Genomic DNA, 18,315 nt, shown 5'->3' with positions numbered 1-18,315 from the left:
CCAAATGATAATTATTCATTTCGAGTCACCGTTAATTTCTGCACATTTTGACACATCTTGTGTTGCGCTACGATGTTGTTTACGGGCACTTGAGTGGCATAAGGTCGAATTTCAAAAGTTGCAAAAGCCCCTATTCAAGCTAAATCGTTGTATTGTGACGAGTAAGATCGGCGTTTCTTATGCTCGCCTTTTATAAATTATGTTTTTTTGGTCGCGTTTTGGATAAATCGGTTGCGATGAACATACTCACCAATAATTGTCAGTAACCAAGCAAAGGGGTCAAAGATGGGAGGCATACAACAATGGTAAGACAGGGAAAGGTGTTTCAAGATAACAGGAAAGATGGCTCAAACGACCAAACAGGAAAGAGGACGGATCGTTGGTTTGATAGAAGCCGGTACGTCGATGCGAGGTAAAAACGTCACCAGCGACGGTCAGTAAATGGTGGAATCGCTACCAAGCTCAGGGAAATGTGGACGACCTGCCAAGGAGTGGCCGTCCGAGGGTGACTTCTGCAGCAGTAGAAAGTGAACAAGTCCATAAAGCCTGACACCACTCTCGAGGGGTTTGCGACGCATCCTGATCAGGAAATCGCAGGGGATTGACCAGGGACAGATCAGAGGTCTCATTGAGAGTATGAGAAGACGACTCCTTGCCGTTCAGGACAATGATGGAGGACACACCAAGAATGGAGGACAGGATAACAGCAGTTTTAGAGTTAAAGATACGGCAATTAATTTCATGGTCATGTAAACGAAACGAGTTTGTGTCTTTTGTCTTGATTTTGTCTGAGTGTGATGCTTATGTGAGTTCCCTTTTGGAATTGGGGTGAATAGGGGCTTTTGCAACTTTTGAAATTCGACCTTAAGCCACTCAAGTGTCCGTAAATCCACCAAACAACATCGTAGCGCAACACAAGATGTGTCAAAACGTGCAGAAATTAACGGTGAATAGAAACGAACAATTAAATTTTTGTATACTATTTCAGGTTCCGATAAATCTGACCATTTGTAAGTGTTTAGATACTTTATTGGCGCAGTTTATATATTTATATAAGCAAACCGTAATATAAATTAATATAGGGAAACCGCAATACAAGCCTGTTATTGTTGGTGCTCAAATTTTGTTCGAAGAAAAAGATGAAGCTTACATTAAAGTTCTAATCACATCTCAAACACAACTGCACCCACTTCATTTGCTTAACTCAACTCAGACGCCAATCACGGTGTGGTCATCTTGGTTTTACCCCATTCCAACTCGGTGTAACCAAACTGAGGCTGGACGAAATAATAGTCTGGTGCCATGTTTGCGCAATGAGTGTCAGCATTATTTACTGTAATTGGAAACAGGGAACATGGCCACGATGGTGACAGCGTGGGTCCGTGCTACATTTAGGAATAGGTCGGGGCTACATTTAGGTCCGGGCTACATTTAGGAATATGTTTGGGGCTACATTTAGGTCCGGGATACATTTAGGGCTCGGGCTACATTTAGGTGCCGCACATACGTCCTTCATGTACACACTGTTGCTATAGTCTACATTCGAGAAGACCAAGAATAAATACGTGTTTGCGACGATCCGTCATTGAAAGGGTTTGGGTACTTCTTGTTTACAGAACACAACATTAATAATAACAATAGGGATATGAATATTTATAATTCGTTGGTATCCATCACACAAGATGCTCATGGCGCAAAACCAGAAAATTAACTGAAAGAAATGTCTACGAAGATTTACATAAGATGCTCATGGCGCAAAACCGGAAAATTAACTGAAAGAAATGTCTACGAAGATTTACATTAAATCTACACGATTTGAAGATAATGATGGTATGGAAATTCCCTTAACTGAGCACTATTGGTAATTGTCAAAGACTAGTCATCACACTTGGTGTATCTCAACATATGCAAAAAAAAACTCCTTTCTCGTAAACTACGTCACTTCAGAGGGAGCTGTTTATGTTTTATACTATCAACCTCTCCCCATTACTCGTAATCAAGAAAGGTTTTATCATAAGAATTATTTTGATTAATTACCAATAGTGTCCATTGCCTTTAAAGGCAGTGCACACTATTGGTAATTGTCAAAGACTAGCCTTCACAGTTGGTGTATCTCAACATATGCATAAAATAACAAACCTGTGAAAATTTGAGCTCAATCGGTCATCGAACTTGCGAGATAATAATGAAAGACAAAAACACCCTTGTCACACGAAGTTGTGTGCGTTTAGATGGTTGATTTTAAGACCTCAAGTTCTAAATATGAGGTCTCGAAATAAAATTCGTGGAAAATTACTTCTTTCTCAAAAATTATGGCACTTCAGAGGGAGCCGTTTCTAACAATGTTTTTTTACCATCAACCTCTCCCCATTACTCGTAATCAAGAAAGGTTTTATGATTAAGAATTATTTTGATTAATTACCAATAGTGTCCATTGCCTTTAATGTGATAAAGAGTAAGGAAAACGAAGTTCATCACAAGGGGCTGCTGACTACGATCAATAATTGAGCTTGGTGTAAGGATGTTATAGTATTGCCTCAATTCACATTGCTATGGCGACGATGACAACGTTGCTTGACAACGCGTGGCTTTCATCGATCACGTCTGACTTCATTTCAAAGGCACTGGACACTATTGGTAAATGTCTAAGACCAGTATTCTCGCTTGGTGAATCTAAAAATATGCATAAAACAGCATACCTGTTAAAATTAGACTCAAAATGGTCATCGAAGTTGCGAGAGAATAATGACAGCAAAAATACGCTAGTTGCACAAGTTATGTGCCTTGAATTCGAGACCTCGGCTGGTGTCTCTTGTTAAATTAAAATATTTTTGTAAGAAATCACTTCTTTTTCAAAAACTACGTTACTTCAGAGGGAGACGTTTCTCACAATTTTTGTTTAACTATCAACAGCTCTCCATTGATCGTTACCAAGTAGGTTTTTATGCTAACAAATATTTGTAGTAGTTACCAATAGTGTCAAGTGCTTTTAAGAGACTTCCCTTCGGTGCTTTGTAGTACAAATTGCATATACTTATGTTACCATAAAGGCAGTGGACACATATTATTGGTAATTACTCAAAATAATTATCAGCATAAAACCTTACTTGGTAACGAGTAATGAAGAGAGGTTGATAGTATAAAACATTGTGAGAAACGGCTCCCTCTAAAGTAACGTAGTTTTCGAGAAAGAAGTAATTTTCCACGAATTTGATTTCGAGACTTCAGAGTTAGATTTTGAGGTCTCGAAATCAAGCATCTAAAAGCACACAACTTTGTGTGACAAGGGTGTTTTTTCTTCATTACTAACTCGCAACTTCGACCAAGCGTTGAGCTTGGAGTGGTCAGTTAATTTTTTTTTAAATAATGTTCAATGTGGGACATTAAATCAGCTATGGCTTCATAGCTGCTGGACTATCCATCAATACTAAAAAGACAAATTGTATCACTAAATTTGCATACCGCCCCCTGTTGCTTGGAAACACAAAGGTGTCAACCAAAGACCAACACAATGTTTTGACGTCAAATACAGTGTTTCAACGGTAAACTGGCTGGGTAAAGTTCTAACTAATTTTCATAAAACTTTATTGGTCTTTTTTTTTATCTGACGCCCAAATTGACATGCGTGTTAATCATTGTTCTGGTTCGCACACGGGGCTGCCCTTCAAGGTAAGTCTCCGCGATTTGTTTTGCTCATAACAAAAATCACCGAACCTTGAAATCATAACGCTCTTTTTTTATTGGACTTCATACTGTTGTGTTGTAATATGTTTTGGTTACTATAGAAACTAAAATCCGATGATGAGTTTTGATTCCAGTAGCTGATAACAAAAACAAATTTAAATTGGACCGAATAAAATTAGAGTTGACTTTGCAGCAGCTGTGACAGTTTGGTAGAGAGTAAAGCAAAAATTGAGCAAAGTTGCAGATACCACTAAGATCGTGTTTTATTACAATGAAACTCTCTTATGTGTTCCTTCTGGTTCTGGGTGTCCACTGTGACCGTCATTTGGCAGCAATATGCCCTCCTGAGTGGCAACGGTTTGGTGAGTCTTGTTATTTAGTTATAACCAAAACAATGACATGGTTGGAGGCAAATCGCACTTGCGCCAAGTTACAAGCAACCCTCGCTGTGCCAACCTCAATTTCCGAGCACAATTATATCTGGGAACGTTTCAATAAAGAGGCGTTTGGAGTGCCTGGTCTATGGATTGGATGCAATGATATGGCGGTAGAGGGAGAGTGGCAGCCATGTCCACTCAGAGGACAGAATAGGGGATTTGAAAACTGGAAAGATAACCAACCCGATGACTGGGGCGGTATATCAGACTGTGCTGCCATGATGAATCATTTCAACTCAAAATGGGATGATCAATATTGTTACAATCCACGCAGCGCAGTATGTAAGCTGCCAGTCAGTATTAACAACCAAGTATTCTGGCTTCAGACCGGTCCTGATGGCCGCGTTGAGACCCAGTGTCTGGTTGGTCACGTCATGAAGGAGCTACGGGTTGATGGTGTGGTGTCGTGCGGGAAGGCGTGCCGATCAGAGCCCCGATGTCGCTCCTTCAATCTGCTGATGGAACAAGGCTCAAGGAAGATTGTTTGTCAGCTAAATCACGGGTCTCGACATGAAGCTACTGATGGGGATATCGAAGCTAACAAGAATTGTCACCTGTTTGATCTATAGGTAGGAAGACTCACCCTCAGCTGTGTAGCCTTGATCAAGGCGCTCCAGCCGACCGCGACCGGCATAATCTGCTTCCCCTCCGAATTCCACCAGCACAACCCCAGTACAAAGTGCGAAGATCAGTATACAATGTACATGTTTGTACACAGTATACATGTATCTGTACATAATTATACTTGTAGTATATAATGTAGGAGTATTTTTAACGTCGTTTGAGTCACAACGTACGAGGTTGAAGGAACGACCGAACTCGCGACTTTGATACAATGTATGCATATGTACAAACTAAAATGTAAACGTTGTTTTCGTTAGGTACATGCTGTCTATGTTCGGCAGTTGATATTGACGAGTTGTGCCGCACCGGCCGGGTCGTGGCCTACTGCGCCAGCAGCTTTGAGTCAAGTCTACCAGCTCTGTCATATTCGTTTGACTTTTAAAATTATTTAACTTCACTCATCAATCAAAACAAAATTATCAAGAACCAGGCCTCGTTGGGTTTAAACCACTAGTTGAAAACCTTTTCACCACACATTGATTCCCTTATTTAACGCTAGTATAGCACAAACGCTAAAAGACAATGGACACTATTGGTAATTGTCAAAGACCAGTCTTCTCACTTGGTGTATCTCAACATATGCATACAATTACAAACCTGTGAAAATTTGAGCTCGATTGGTCGTCGAAGTTGCGAGATACTAATGAAAGAAAATACACCCTTGTCACACGAAGTTGTGTGCGTTTAGATGGTTGATTTCGAGACCTCAAATTCTAAACTTGAGGTCTCGAAACCAAATTCGTGGAAAATTACTTCTTTCTCGAAAACTATGTCATTTCAGAGGAAGCCGTTTCTCACAATGTTTTATAACATCAACCTCTACCCATTACTCGTCAACAAGTTAGGTTTTATGCTAATAATTATTTTGAGTAATTACCAATAGTGTCCACTGCCTTTAAAAATCATGCACACTTTTGGTAATTTTCACGTCTGATTTCAGCACAATATTTTCTTAATAAATTAACAAGTAATATTTAGACCTTAAACTAGATTTCCATTTAAGATGTAATACTGCTGCATTTGTTTTTTCATTTTGTATATTTTTTTTCTTTTCATCCCATCATTTTTTATTTTGTTTTAAAGCAGACAAAGTGAATAAGACGCTTTCAATGTACGACAATAGTTTTAAAACATTATGAACGTTTTACATTTAAAGACAGTGGACACAAATCATGACGTGTTTTTTGTCTCTTGCAATAATCTATTTATATATGAACATCCAGCTGCACGTAAAAGTAACATTTTTGACTGAACTTTTCAAACAAGAACTTTTTCAACATTTTGTAGACTTCGTAAGAATTATGCAAATGTGAATTTTGATGTGAATAATAATAATATAGAAAAAAAGTGGAATAAAAATAATCTGACTTAATGACACTGGACACTATTAGTAATTGTCTAAGACCAGTCTTCTCACTTGCTGTATCTCAACATGTGCATAAATTAACAAAACTGTTTCGTGTTTTGCCATAATTATGCTGTTATAACTCTAGCCTTGATCAAGGCGCTACAGCCAGCCGCGATCTGCAAAATCCCAGTCCCATCACTGAATTCCGCCAGCGCACCCCCATACATAAAACAGTGCATAATCTAGTACGTGTACAGCGTATGTAAACATACGTACTGTACATGTACACATACCATCTGTATACGGTACACTTACGATACATGAGTACTTGAGCCACGTGTACGAGGTTGAAAGTACAAAGACACGACCGTACTCACAACTACGCTATACTGTTTTCGCTGTACAATGTATGGTAATGTACATTTGTGTATGCACTGCATGCGTAAGCCGCGAACCGCCGGGCCGGGGAACAGTACGTCAACAGCCTTGATCAAGGCTATTATAACTCTCACAGGATTTTATACAGGAGATACTAGCCTTGCTCAAGGCAGTCGCAATATTCGCTCCGAAAAGACGCCGCTGTAAACCCACCCGTATACCCTGTGCGTGGTGCGTGCGATCACACCGCATGACCCACCCGTATACACACTGTCACATCGTACGACTACTGTGCACATAAGTAAGTCATCCGCACTCGTACCACTAACCACATGCGGAGGCCGTCAGGCCGACAGCCTTGTCGGGTCTGTAACTTCCGGGTTTAATGTGTTGTATTGAAAAATTTCCACAAGTGGAAAAAAATGGGGGGGGGGGCTCTCGGATATGCTAGTATGCAGCCCATGAATATGTATATCTTTCGTCAGACCTATCAGACAACACAGGATGTGAGGCAAATGAATTATTCATTTTGACGTCCAATCACGCACTTCCCTTATCACGACCTTTGGACCCTATCATGCGTCCGTGGTGGTGTGTGATGTAAACATGTCTCGTCTTTCGCGGGCATTATGGTAATGAGCTGACCGTGGGAACTCTTCGCTTATTATAGTAATGAGGTCAGTGGCTTCAACACACAGACCCTACAAGCTGTCGGCCTGAAGGCCGACGCATGCGGATAGTGTACGGGGGCATCGTGTCGTGTCGTGTTACGCACAGTGAATACGGGTGGGTTTTTATACAGCGGCGGTCTTTTTTCGGAGTGAATAATTCGACTGCCAAGGCTAAGGAGATACCAATAACATTCTTCAAGGCACTTGACACTATAATAATTTTTGCGAAAAAGGTAATTTCTCACACACACAAATAAAACACATCAGTTTTTAGGGCCTCTAAAGGCAGTGGTCATTTTGGTAATTACTCAAAATATTTTAAAGCATAAAACCTTTCTTGGTGACAAGTAATGGGGAGAGGTTGATGGTATAAAACATTGTGAGAAACGGCTCCCTCTGAAGTGCCATAGTTAACGAGAAAAGAAGAAATTTTCCACGAATTTGATTTCGAGACCTCAGGTTTAGAACTTGAGGTCTCGAAATCAACCATCTAAACGCACACAACTTCGTATGACAAGGGTGTTTTTTCTTTCATTATTATCTCGCAAGTTCGATGACCGATTGAGCTCAAATTTTCACAGGTTTGTTATTTTATGCATGTGTTGTGATACACCAACTCTGAAGGCTAGTCTTTGACAACTACCAATAGTGTCCACTACCTTTAAAGCCATTATACACTTTCGGAACAGAAAAAAAAACAAGTTCACAGATTTACAAATAACTTACAGGGTTTACAGAAGGTAATGGGGAAAAACTTCTCTTGAAATATTATTCCATGAAATGCTTTACTTTTTGAGAAAAACATTAAAACAATTATCAATTCTCGATAGCGAGAATTACGGGTTTATTTTAAACACATGTCAAGACACGGCAAAACGTGCGGAAACAAGGGTGGGTTTCCCGTTATTTTCTCCCGACTCCGATGACCGATTGCGCCTAAACTTTCACAGGTTAATTTATATATAAGTTGTGATACACGAAGTGTGGGCCTTTGAACAATCAGTAAACAATACTGTTTACCGAAAGTGTCAAATGGCTTTAACAAAATCAATGTATTAGGTTCAAAGGCATTATAGGTTAGATATGGGAATCGAAGAAACAAAAAGGGACCCACATAGAGTATAAGGAGACACATATTATGCTGACCTTATTCGCATCTCAAACAACGTAATTTCCCCGAAGTCATTCAATTACTTAAAATACTTGGATTTGTTTTATCTCGTAATATCAAGTTGTTTACATTTCGCTTGGATACTTGAAGATCATGAAGAGCCTGTGTGATGATAAGCTTAATTCGTCGCATTGTGGAGCATTAGTTTGGAACTCTGTGTATAAGCGAGTATTTCAGTGATTATTACTCAATCTAAATGAAGCTGTGTTCTAGAAAGCCCACACCTCCAAGCTCAACAATTGTTTAGCTCATAAGTAGCAAATGCTACTAAGTTGTAAGATTTAAACGACATTGATTCACTTCAAACTGTATCCTCTAGTCGTGTTATTTGATGGGATTATTTGAAAGCACAATGAAACTTATGTGTGTTTGTCAATTTCTTTGGATTGCAATATTGTTAGTCCAAACTGAAGAGAGTCCATTGAAGAGACTAGGAGTGGATGATCAAGACCCGGAACAAGATGTGGTCATTGATGACCAGTCATACAGACCAGGAGGTGGACATCTTGTGAAAGGGACGCGTAACAAAGTAACGGAGCTTCTTGCTGCTTCTAGTATTAAGAATAAACAAGAAGAAAACAGACTACTTGACTATGTTGGATTGGACATGACGTCATCTATGAGCGATCTTAACTTTGAAAATGGGATACGTGGTACTACACCGTCGTATATGATTTCAATCTACAACAAGTTTGCCAACACTAATCTCAATCATGCAAGCATCATACGTAGCTTCAAGAATAAAGGTTTGTTTTTTTGTTTGTTTGTTTGTTTGTTTGTTTGTATCATAATAAACAAAATATGGTTCATGCATTTGTGAATGCAAATGCGATACGAATGTTGACGTCACAAATTCGCAGGGGTTGAGTTAGAAGCAACTCCTGCGGATATTGCGGGGCGGGCAGAGTTGACGTCAAATTCATGCAGCAGGGGCAGAGTTGTGACGTCAAATTCACGTCAAATTCGCAACCCATCGCATTCGCAGGACCCGAAATATTTTAGTTTGGTCTTCCCGTGATATGGCAAAAATTGTTCAACACGCAAGTAACATACCTAACAACTTACTCTATAAATAGAAATTTGTATAGTGGAAAAAAGCTTTGTGGACAGAAATACCACGACAGAACAGGTCTTATACCTGTCCCGATGGGCACCAATCTCCACCAAACTGTATTACTAAAAATAGTAACTTCAACTTGGTACAATTGTGTTTTGATCTCACGACTTATGCCCGGTGATAATTATTAAAGGCAGTGGACTCTATTGGTAAACACTCAAAATATTTACTAGCATAAAACCTTTCTTGGTGACGATTAAAGGGGTGAGGTTGGTGGTACAAAACATCGTGGGAGTGTCGTGGCCGAGCGGTTAAGAGCACCGAATTCAAACTCTGGTGTTTCTGATCAGCAGAGTGTGGGTCCGAATCCCCAGCCGTAACACTTGTGTCCTTAAGCAAGACACATAACCATTGCTTCGTCCTTCGGTTGGGACGTAAAGCCGTTGGTCCCATGTGTTGTGTAAAACGCATGCAAAAGAACCCTGTGCACTTATCGAAAAGCGAAGGGGTTCGCCCCGGTGTTCCTGGCTGGATTGGCAGCATATTGCGCCACAGCACCTTGTAAACCATTACATGGCGCTTAAGGATTAGGTCTTATATCTCAAACTTCGTCCCACTCCTTGCTCAAATAATACCTGGCGCTTTGTATCCTTTGGCAAAAGGCGCGTTATAAATACGGTTATTATTATTATTATTATTATTATTATTATTATTATTATTATTATTATTATTATTATTATTATTGTGAGAAACGGCTCCCTCTGAAGCAATGTATTTTTCGAGAAAGAAGTAATTTTCCACGAATTTGATTTCAAGACCTCAGGTTTAGAACTTGAGGTCTCGAAATCAACCATCTAAACGCACACAAGTTCGTGTGACAAGGGTGTTTTTTCTTTCATTATTATCTCGCAAGTTCGATTACCGATTGAGCTCAAATTTTCACAGGTTTGTTATTTTATGCATATGTTGAGATACACAAACTGTGAAGGCTAGTCTTTGACAATTACCAATAATGTCCACTGCCTTTAAATTTAAAAACCAACATAAGTTCCCTCGAGGTAGGGGATCCACATCCCACGTAATGCATTGATACCATTGTTAAAGTTTGAATTGTTCTGTGTGCTTATTCTCGATTGTTCTCATTTTGTCGACAGAAACGGTAACTAGTGGAATACATGAATTGAAATCTGGAACCACTTTGCATAGAGAGGATCAACAGAGAATGCATTTCAATTTACTGTTTAATTTGACTATACCACCGGGAGAATATGTGACTGAGGCTGAACTTCGTATATTCGTTAATACCAAGAACGTAAATCTGGAAGGAGACATGACCAAGTTCACAATCTATGAAGATATCACATCTCATACCAGAGTGGTGTGGTCAAGTGCAGTCCACATACCTCGCAGTGGATGGCAATCTTTGGACTTAACTGACTTTATAAGATTAGTTGTCAAGAGGATTCATTCCAAAACACGCAAACTATTCCAGCCATTAAGACTTCAGATTCACACTCAAACTGTTCCTGACAGCGAGTCATATTTAGATGCTGCTTTTAATAATAGTATGTATGAACCTCTGTTAGTAGTTTTCACAGAGGAAAACACCAAAGACAACATTCAAAGCACAAGAAAACTGAAAAATTACATCGAGGAAGCGAATGATCGAATGTCTGATGTTTATTCAACAGCTGCAGACAAATTAGGCAACAGCGCCACCTTGCTTCGAAGTGCGAGAGACTTAGCTGAAAGGCGAAGCTTGTGTAGGCGGCGACCGATGGAAGTTGTCTTTAGTGATATAGGATGGCATGAATGGGTAATTGCTCCTAGACGATATGAAGCTTTTAAATGTTCAGGAAAGTGTACTTTTCCATTATCAGATCACTGGAATCCAACCACACACTCAATCATTCAAACACTTGTTCATTTACATAACCCAAGGCATATAGATAATCCAAGTTGTGTACCTACTGAACTGGGTCCTATATCAATGTTATATCTAGATGAAGACAATGTACTGACGTACAAGTATCGGTATGAGGGCATGGTGGTCAAAAAATGTGGATGTCATTAAAGCCAGTGGACACTAGTGGTAATTGTCAAAGACCAGTCTTCTCACTTGCTGTATCTCAACATATACATAAAATAACAAACTTGTGAAAGTTTGAGCTCCATTGGTCGTCGGAGTTGCGAAATAACTATGAAAGAAAAAACACCCTTGTCACACGAAGTTATGTGCATTCAGATGCTTGGGTTCGGGACCTCAAATTCTAAACTTGAGGTCTCGAAATCAAATTCGTGGAAAATGACTTCTTTCTCAAAAACTTCTCCACTTCATTTATACTACCAACCTCTCCCCTTTACTCGTTACCAAGTAAGGTTTATGCTAATAATTATTTTGAGTAATTACCAATAGTGTCCACTGCCTTTAAACAATAAGTAACAGTTGGTTGGACATCAAGTAAACTCCACTTTTAGTAGCATTATCAGTAGACTTTGTACTTGAGGTTTGTATAGGATCAAAGCTATTGGACACTAATGGTAATCAGTGTTGTCCAATAGCTTTCACACTTCGTGTTTCACAACTTATATATAAAATAACAAACCTGTGTAAATTTAGGCTCAACCGGACATCGGAGTCGGGAGAAAATAACGGGAAAACCCACCCTTGTTTCACCACGTTTCGCCGTGTCATGACATGTGTTTACTATAAATCCGTAATTCTCGTAGTCGAGAATTGATCATTGTTTTAATGTTTTCTCAAAAAGTAAAGCATTTCATGGAATAATATTTCAAGAGAAGTCTTTTACCATAACCTTCGGTAAACCCTATCAGTTATTTGTAAATCTGTGAACTTTTTTTATCTGTTCCGAAAGTGTATAATGGCTTTAAAACAAACTATCTGAAACAACACTTCCCTGAACTCATGATTGTCACGAGTTTTGGGATGAAATGTTGAATTTCTAGCTTTTGTTTTGATAATGTTTGTATTTTGTATGTGTTTGAATGCTGAATAAATACCAATAATAATAGTAGCAAAGTTGTGTGGTCGTAATTTGTTTATACTTAGATACAGCTTTATAATTGATTCATTTATGTTGAGTAGTCTTCTTGTTTTATCACTATATGAAAATATATCTTATCTGCTGTAATGAACACCTCATTCTGGTCTATATTCACTTTGTATTAATCTTTATTCATAAATACCTCAGACATTTTCGCTATTCCTATCGGTGGAGAGGGCGTCACGTGGGTGTGTATTAACCTTTGTTTAAGACCAGTAAAAAGTGTTGAAACATGGGCGTGACACACGAGCTTGCACCTGTGCTCATAAGACAGTTTCTTCATTCCTATTGGTCGAGAACAATGGCCAGGACAGTTGTGCCACATCACGCAATACGCACAACCTGCACAGCATTCCCTTATAAAGAGTTGTTTACTCGAGGGCAGCGGAGGGCCTTACCATTTCAAGCTGGAGGGATGAAATCATTGAACAATTATAGTTTTTGCAATTATTTTACTTTTTGACCAAAAGTGTTGATGTTTTTTGACCGCAAAGGTATTTATGAATGGGAATCAAAGTGTGTTGAATCTGTTTTCAACTAGTGGTTTAAACCCGCCGAGGCCTGGTTCTTAATAATTTACCTTGACTTCGTTTCGGTAAAATTATCAACAACCAGGCCTTGTTGGGTTTAAACCACTAGTTGAAAACCTGTTCACAACACATTGATTCCGTTATTAAAAGAGACCAGCATCTACATCATACATACAAACATACAAACATACAAACATACATACAAACATACATACAAACATACATACAAACATACATACAAACATACATACAAACATACATACAAACATACATACAAACATACATACAAACATACATACAAACATACATACAAACATACATACAAACATACATACAAACATACATACAAACATACATACAAACATACATACAAACATACATACAAACATACATACAAACATACATACAAACATACATACAAACATACATACAAACATGCATACAAACATGCATACAAACATGCATACAAACATGCATACAAACATGCATACAAACAAACATACAAACATACATACAAACAAGCATACAAACAAGCATACAAACAAACATACAAACAAACATACAAACAAACATACAAACAAACATACAAACAAACATACAAACAAACATACAAACAAACATACAAACAAACATACAAACAAACATACAAACAAACATACAAACAAACATACAAACAAACATACAAACAAACATACAAACAAACATACAAACAAACATACAAACATACAAACAAACATACAAACAAACATACATACATACAAACAAACATACATACAAACAAACATACAAACAAACATACAAACAAACATACATACATACAAACATACATACAAACAAACATACAAACAAACAAACAAACATACAAACAAACAAACAAACAAACAAACAAACATACAAACAAACATACAAACATACAAACAAACATACAAACAAACAAACAAACAAACAAACAAACAAACAAACAAACAAACAAACAAACAAACAAACAAACAAACAAACAAACAAACAAACAAACAAACAAACAAACAAACAAACAAACAAACATACAAACAAACAAACAAACAAACAAACAAACAAACAAACAAACAAACAAACAAACAAACATACAAACAAACATACAAACAAACATACAAACAAACATACAAACAAACATACAAACAAACAAACGACAAACATACAAACATACAAACAAACAAACAAACAAACAAACAAACAAACAAACAAACAAACAAGCAAGCAAGCAAGCAAGCAAGCAAGCAAGCAAGCAAGCAAGCAAGCAAGCAAGCAAGCAAGCAAGCAAGCAAGCAAGCAAGCAAGCAAGCAAGCAAGCAAGCAAGCAAGCAAGCAAGCAAGCAAGCAAGCAAGCAAGCAAGCAAGCAAGCAAGCAAGCAAGCAAGCAAGCAAGCAAGCAAGCAAGCAAGCAAGCAAGCAAGCAAGCAAGCAAGCAAGCAAGCAAGCAAGCAAGCAAGCAAGCAAGCAAGCAAGCAAGCAAGCAAGCAAGCAAGCAAGCAAGCAAGCAAGCAAGCAAGCAAGCAAACAAACACATGATAACTTCAGGAAACTTTTTTAAAAACATTTTAACCGCTGTAATCGTTTAATAGAACATTCCATCTTTCAACTCATGAACATATTCGCACCATTGCACTCATAAACATTCATTATTTGTATACTAACCACCTCTCCCCATTACTTGTTATGAAGTGAGGTTTTATGCTGATAACTATTTTGAGTAATTACCAATAGTGTCCACTGCCTTTAAATGTTCAACACAAGGAAAGACTGCGAGTCTGTACTTGCTCCAGGGTTGGATACACAATGCACTGAGCTTTAATAACGAACATGTTACAAGTCTTGGTGGTCCAGCACTCTAGCAGTCAAACTCACCAACACTTAATACATTTATAAATAGCAATACTGAAATATATTGTTATCGATTACGTAGGGCCTATTTTTCACAACAAATGAACTGAACCAAGGGTCACACACAACTAAAAACATACAAGTACAAAAATATATGCTACAAATAAACAAAAAGTAACAACATTACAAAGTGTACAATAAAAAGACAACCATCGAATATACAAATGTAATCCAAAAGTTAATGATTCAATACAACTTAAATGCAAAACAAAGCTTAGCTACACAAAAGCCATTAGACACTATCGGTAAACAGTATTGTCCAAGCCCCACACTTCGTGTACCACAACTTATATATAAATTAACAAACCTGTGAAAATTTAGGCTCAATCGGTCATCGGAGTCGGGAGAAAATAACGGTAAAACCCACCCTTGTGTCCCCACGTTTCGCCTTGTCATGACGTGTGTTTAAAATAAATCTGTAATTCTCGCTATCCAGAATTGATATTGTTTTAATGTTTTCTCAAAAAGTAATGCATTTCATGGAATAATATTTCAAGAGAAGTCTTTCACCATTACCTTCTGTAAACCCTGTAAATTATTTGTAAATCTGTGAACTTTTTTTTTCTTTTGTTCCGAAAGTGTATAATGACTTTAATTTAGATTATACTGCAACACTTCCTTCTGTGAGTTGCTCAAGATTCTACAGATATACGTACATGACTCAGTGTCTGCTCTAGGGTCGATTTCACAAAGAGTTTAGGACTCGTCTTATCTCGAGTTAGGACGAGTAACTCTTCCTAACTAAGGATTAATCTTAAGGTCTGCATGCTACAGTGCAGGGTTGGGACTCGTCCTAAGTCCTAAGATTAGTCTAAAGTTAGGAAGAGTTTTGTGAAATCGATCGCAGGACTATAAGGTCATTTTGTGAAATTAATATGAATTCAATCAAATTATTCTTGTATATTTTGGAGGTCCTGGTAAATAGAGTTTATGGTTTGCATATCATTTGTTTGGCGAAAGGAAACACTAAATTACTACCTGGAACATTTTAATTAAAATTTGTTTATTTGGATTTTTGTTTTTCATATTGATAGGCACTTTTCAATTATTGACATTTTGATCATATGGGTATGAAACTGCAGTTAATGACCATATAGCACTGAGTAAAATTAAATTGAACATTTTTATTTTGTGTTATTCCGTGTCAAATCACCCCCCCCCCCCCCAAAAAAAAAAAAAACGGCAATTTTAAACCCTACCCTCTTCAAATTTGCTCATATTTGGTTTTGGGGTAATCAAGGCTAAACAAGCTCAAATTTTAAATTTCATTTCCATCCGATAAACGCGCTACAGCATGCTCTTTCTTGTTGATTTCTGTCAAAATGCGCCTGACCTCTGACATTCAAACGACCATAAATCGGTAATCTTTTTTTTCTTTCAAATATTTATGTTTGGGGTTTTATAAAACAAATATTGACTGCTTTAACCTGTGTAATGGTTAAAACTATGACTCCCTCGGTGATCCCCGTTGTGTTCTTTTTTCCCTTGGCCTCCGGGGATCACCTCGGGAGTCATAGTTTGAACCATAGCACTCGAAGCAGTCATTATTTGTATAATACATTATGTGTGATGTACATGTAGTACTCTCCACCATAGTGGGTAGGGTAGCATGTCATTGCAGTGGTCAAGAACACTGGATTCAAGCATCATTTGTTTCTAATCCGCTAAGTGTGGGTTTCAGTTCTGGTCTTGAGATATGGTTATTATGAAATGCACTTCATAAGAATTTGTTGTTTTTGTTTGTTGTTATTCTATGTTTAATGGACCGTCACATATTCTTTTCACTTTACATGTGACCACTGAGGGCGCACTTTGAGTCTTAAAGTTATGTAGACATTATGCACAGTAATAACGCTGTATGTTGCTGTTAATAATGATTGTTTTAAACCTTTTAAAACAAGGTTGCTCAGAATGGCTCACTTTTGTTCAAACGAGCGCTGTTTAAAATGCAATAGAGTATATGATTTATGTTTTAAACGTCAGGCGCCATCATGTGATGAATTCGCGCCGACGCTACTCACTCGTTCATTACAAAGTCATAATAGAGCAGGAGCCCAGGGGGGTCAGCCTAGCTGGAAAGTTAACCAATTATCATGTATATGGCGATGGTGCGTGTACATGCCTTAGTAAGGAAATGGACGTCTGACAAGCACACTCTGGTGGGTGTGGTCATGGGGGCCTTGGGAAAGGGCACAAAAATTGAGCTAGATCAGCTGGAAAGTTAACCGGATGAAACCTCTTGGAACATGTTTGGCATAGTCCCAGGTATCGTGAATGGCCACTGCCAGACATTTTCAATGGTGGGTTGGGCCAGCCAGACACGCCCAAATGGCCCAACCCAAAAATTGAGCTAGATTAGCTGGAAAGTTAACCCGATGAAACCTTTTGGAACATGTTTGGCATAGTCCCAGGTATCATGAATGGCCACTGCCAGACATTTTCAGTGGTGGGTTGGGCCAGCCAGACACGCCCAAATGGCCCAACCCAAAAATTGAGCTAGATCAGCTGGAAAGTTAACCCGATGAAACCTTTTGGAACATGTTTGGCATAGTCCCAGGTATCATGAATGGCCACTGCCAGACATTTTCAGTGGTGGGTTGGGCCAGCCAGACACGCCCAAATGGCCCAACCCAAAAATTGAGCTAGATCAGCTGTAAAGTTAACCCGATGAAACCTTTTGGAACATGTTTGGCATAGTCCCAGGTATCATGAATGGCAACTGCCAGACATTTTGGGTGGTGGGGGGGGGGGGGGGGGGGGGGGGGGGGGAGGGGGGCAGCCAGACGCACATAACCAGTATCCAAAAATTGAGCTAGCTTAGCTGGAAAGTTAACCCGATGAAACATGTCCAGCAGAGTCCCAGGTACTTTACTGTAGTTTACTGTATGCTAGGTATTTTGTAATTTTATTTAATGATAATTTTCATCCATAAGTTTATGGTATTTGGTTTTATGTATTTTACATTCATTTTTAGTGATTTATTCTAAAACACATGAACTGCAAGCTAATTTAAAAACTGGTTGTCATGCACAGGCTACATGTAACTCACTGCCTGAACTCACTCTACAAGTAAGACTTTGTTCTAAAATTTGTTGCTGCATCATCTAAAAAGATTATGTTTGAATTCCATTCAGATTAAAATAACCATTTTGTGCAATATAGATCACAATTCAGATTGTTCAATGATGAATTAATGAGAGATTTTATGATTTAATTAAAACTTAAGCACACACTTTTGTTTTATAGTCATACATGTACATACAGGTAGAATGTACTGTACAGTGGAGTTTGTGAGTTTGAGCTGTAATGGGTGTGCAGCGTAAAGTTATGGTATAAGTTATAACGAATGATATTGTGGGGGGGGGGGGGGGGTGGGGGTCAGGATATATATTTGTATTACAAAGAGTTGGCCTTATATTTGTCTTTAGTT

At 38.4% G+C, this 18,315-nt stretch overlaps 2 protein-coding genes across 2 annotated transcripts in view; one reads left to right on the top strand and one right to left on the bottom strand.

Annotated features, from left to right (window-relative positions):
• Positions 1-8,665: 8,665 nt before the first annotated feature.
• Positions 8,666-11,494, top strand: LOC117295596 (bone morphogenetic protein 10-like). Its single transcript, XM_033778294.1, has 2 exons — positions 8,666-9,059; positions 10,525-11,494. Exons 1-2 carry the CDS (start codon positions 8,666-8,668, stop codon positions 11,442-11,444), a joined length of 1,314 nt encoding a protein of 437 aa, XP_033634185.1. The 3' UTR covers positions 11,445-11,494.
• Positions 11,495-12,804: 1,310 nt separating this feature from the next.
• Positions 12,805-18,315, bottom strand: part of LOC117295425 (DNA-directed primase/polymerase protein-like) — a 43,712-nt gene continuing 38,201 nt past the window's right edge. The window contains exon 11 of the mRNA XM_033778077.1: positions 12,805-12,842. Coding sequence (XP_033633968.1) covers positions 12,838-12,842 — 5 coding nt within the window. The 3' untranslated portion in view covers positions 12,805-12,837. The remainder of the gene's footprint in view (positions 12,843-18,315) is intronic.

This window comes from Asterias rubens, chromosome 10 (genome assembly GCF_902459465.1).
Source record: "Asterias rubens chromosome 10, eAstRub1.3, whole genome shotgun sequence".
Classification (NCBI taxonomy): Eukaryota; Metazoa; Echinodermata; class Asteroidea; order Forcipulatida; family Asteriidae; genus Asterias; species Asterias rubens.
Note: the sequence above shows the minus strand (reverse complement) of the source record. Positions and strands in the feature narration are given on the sequence as shown.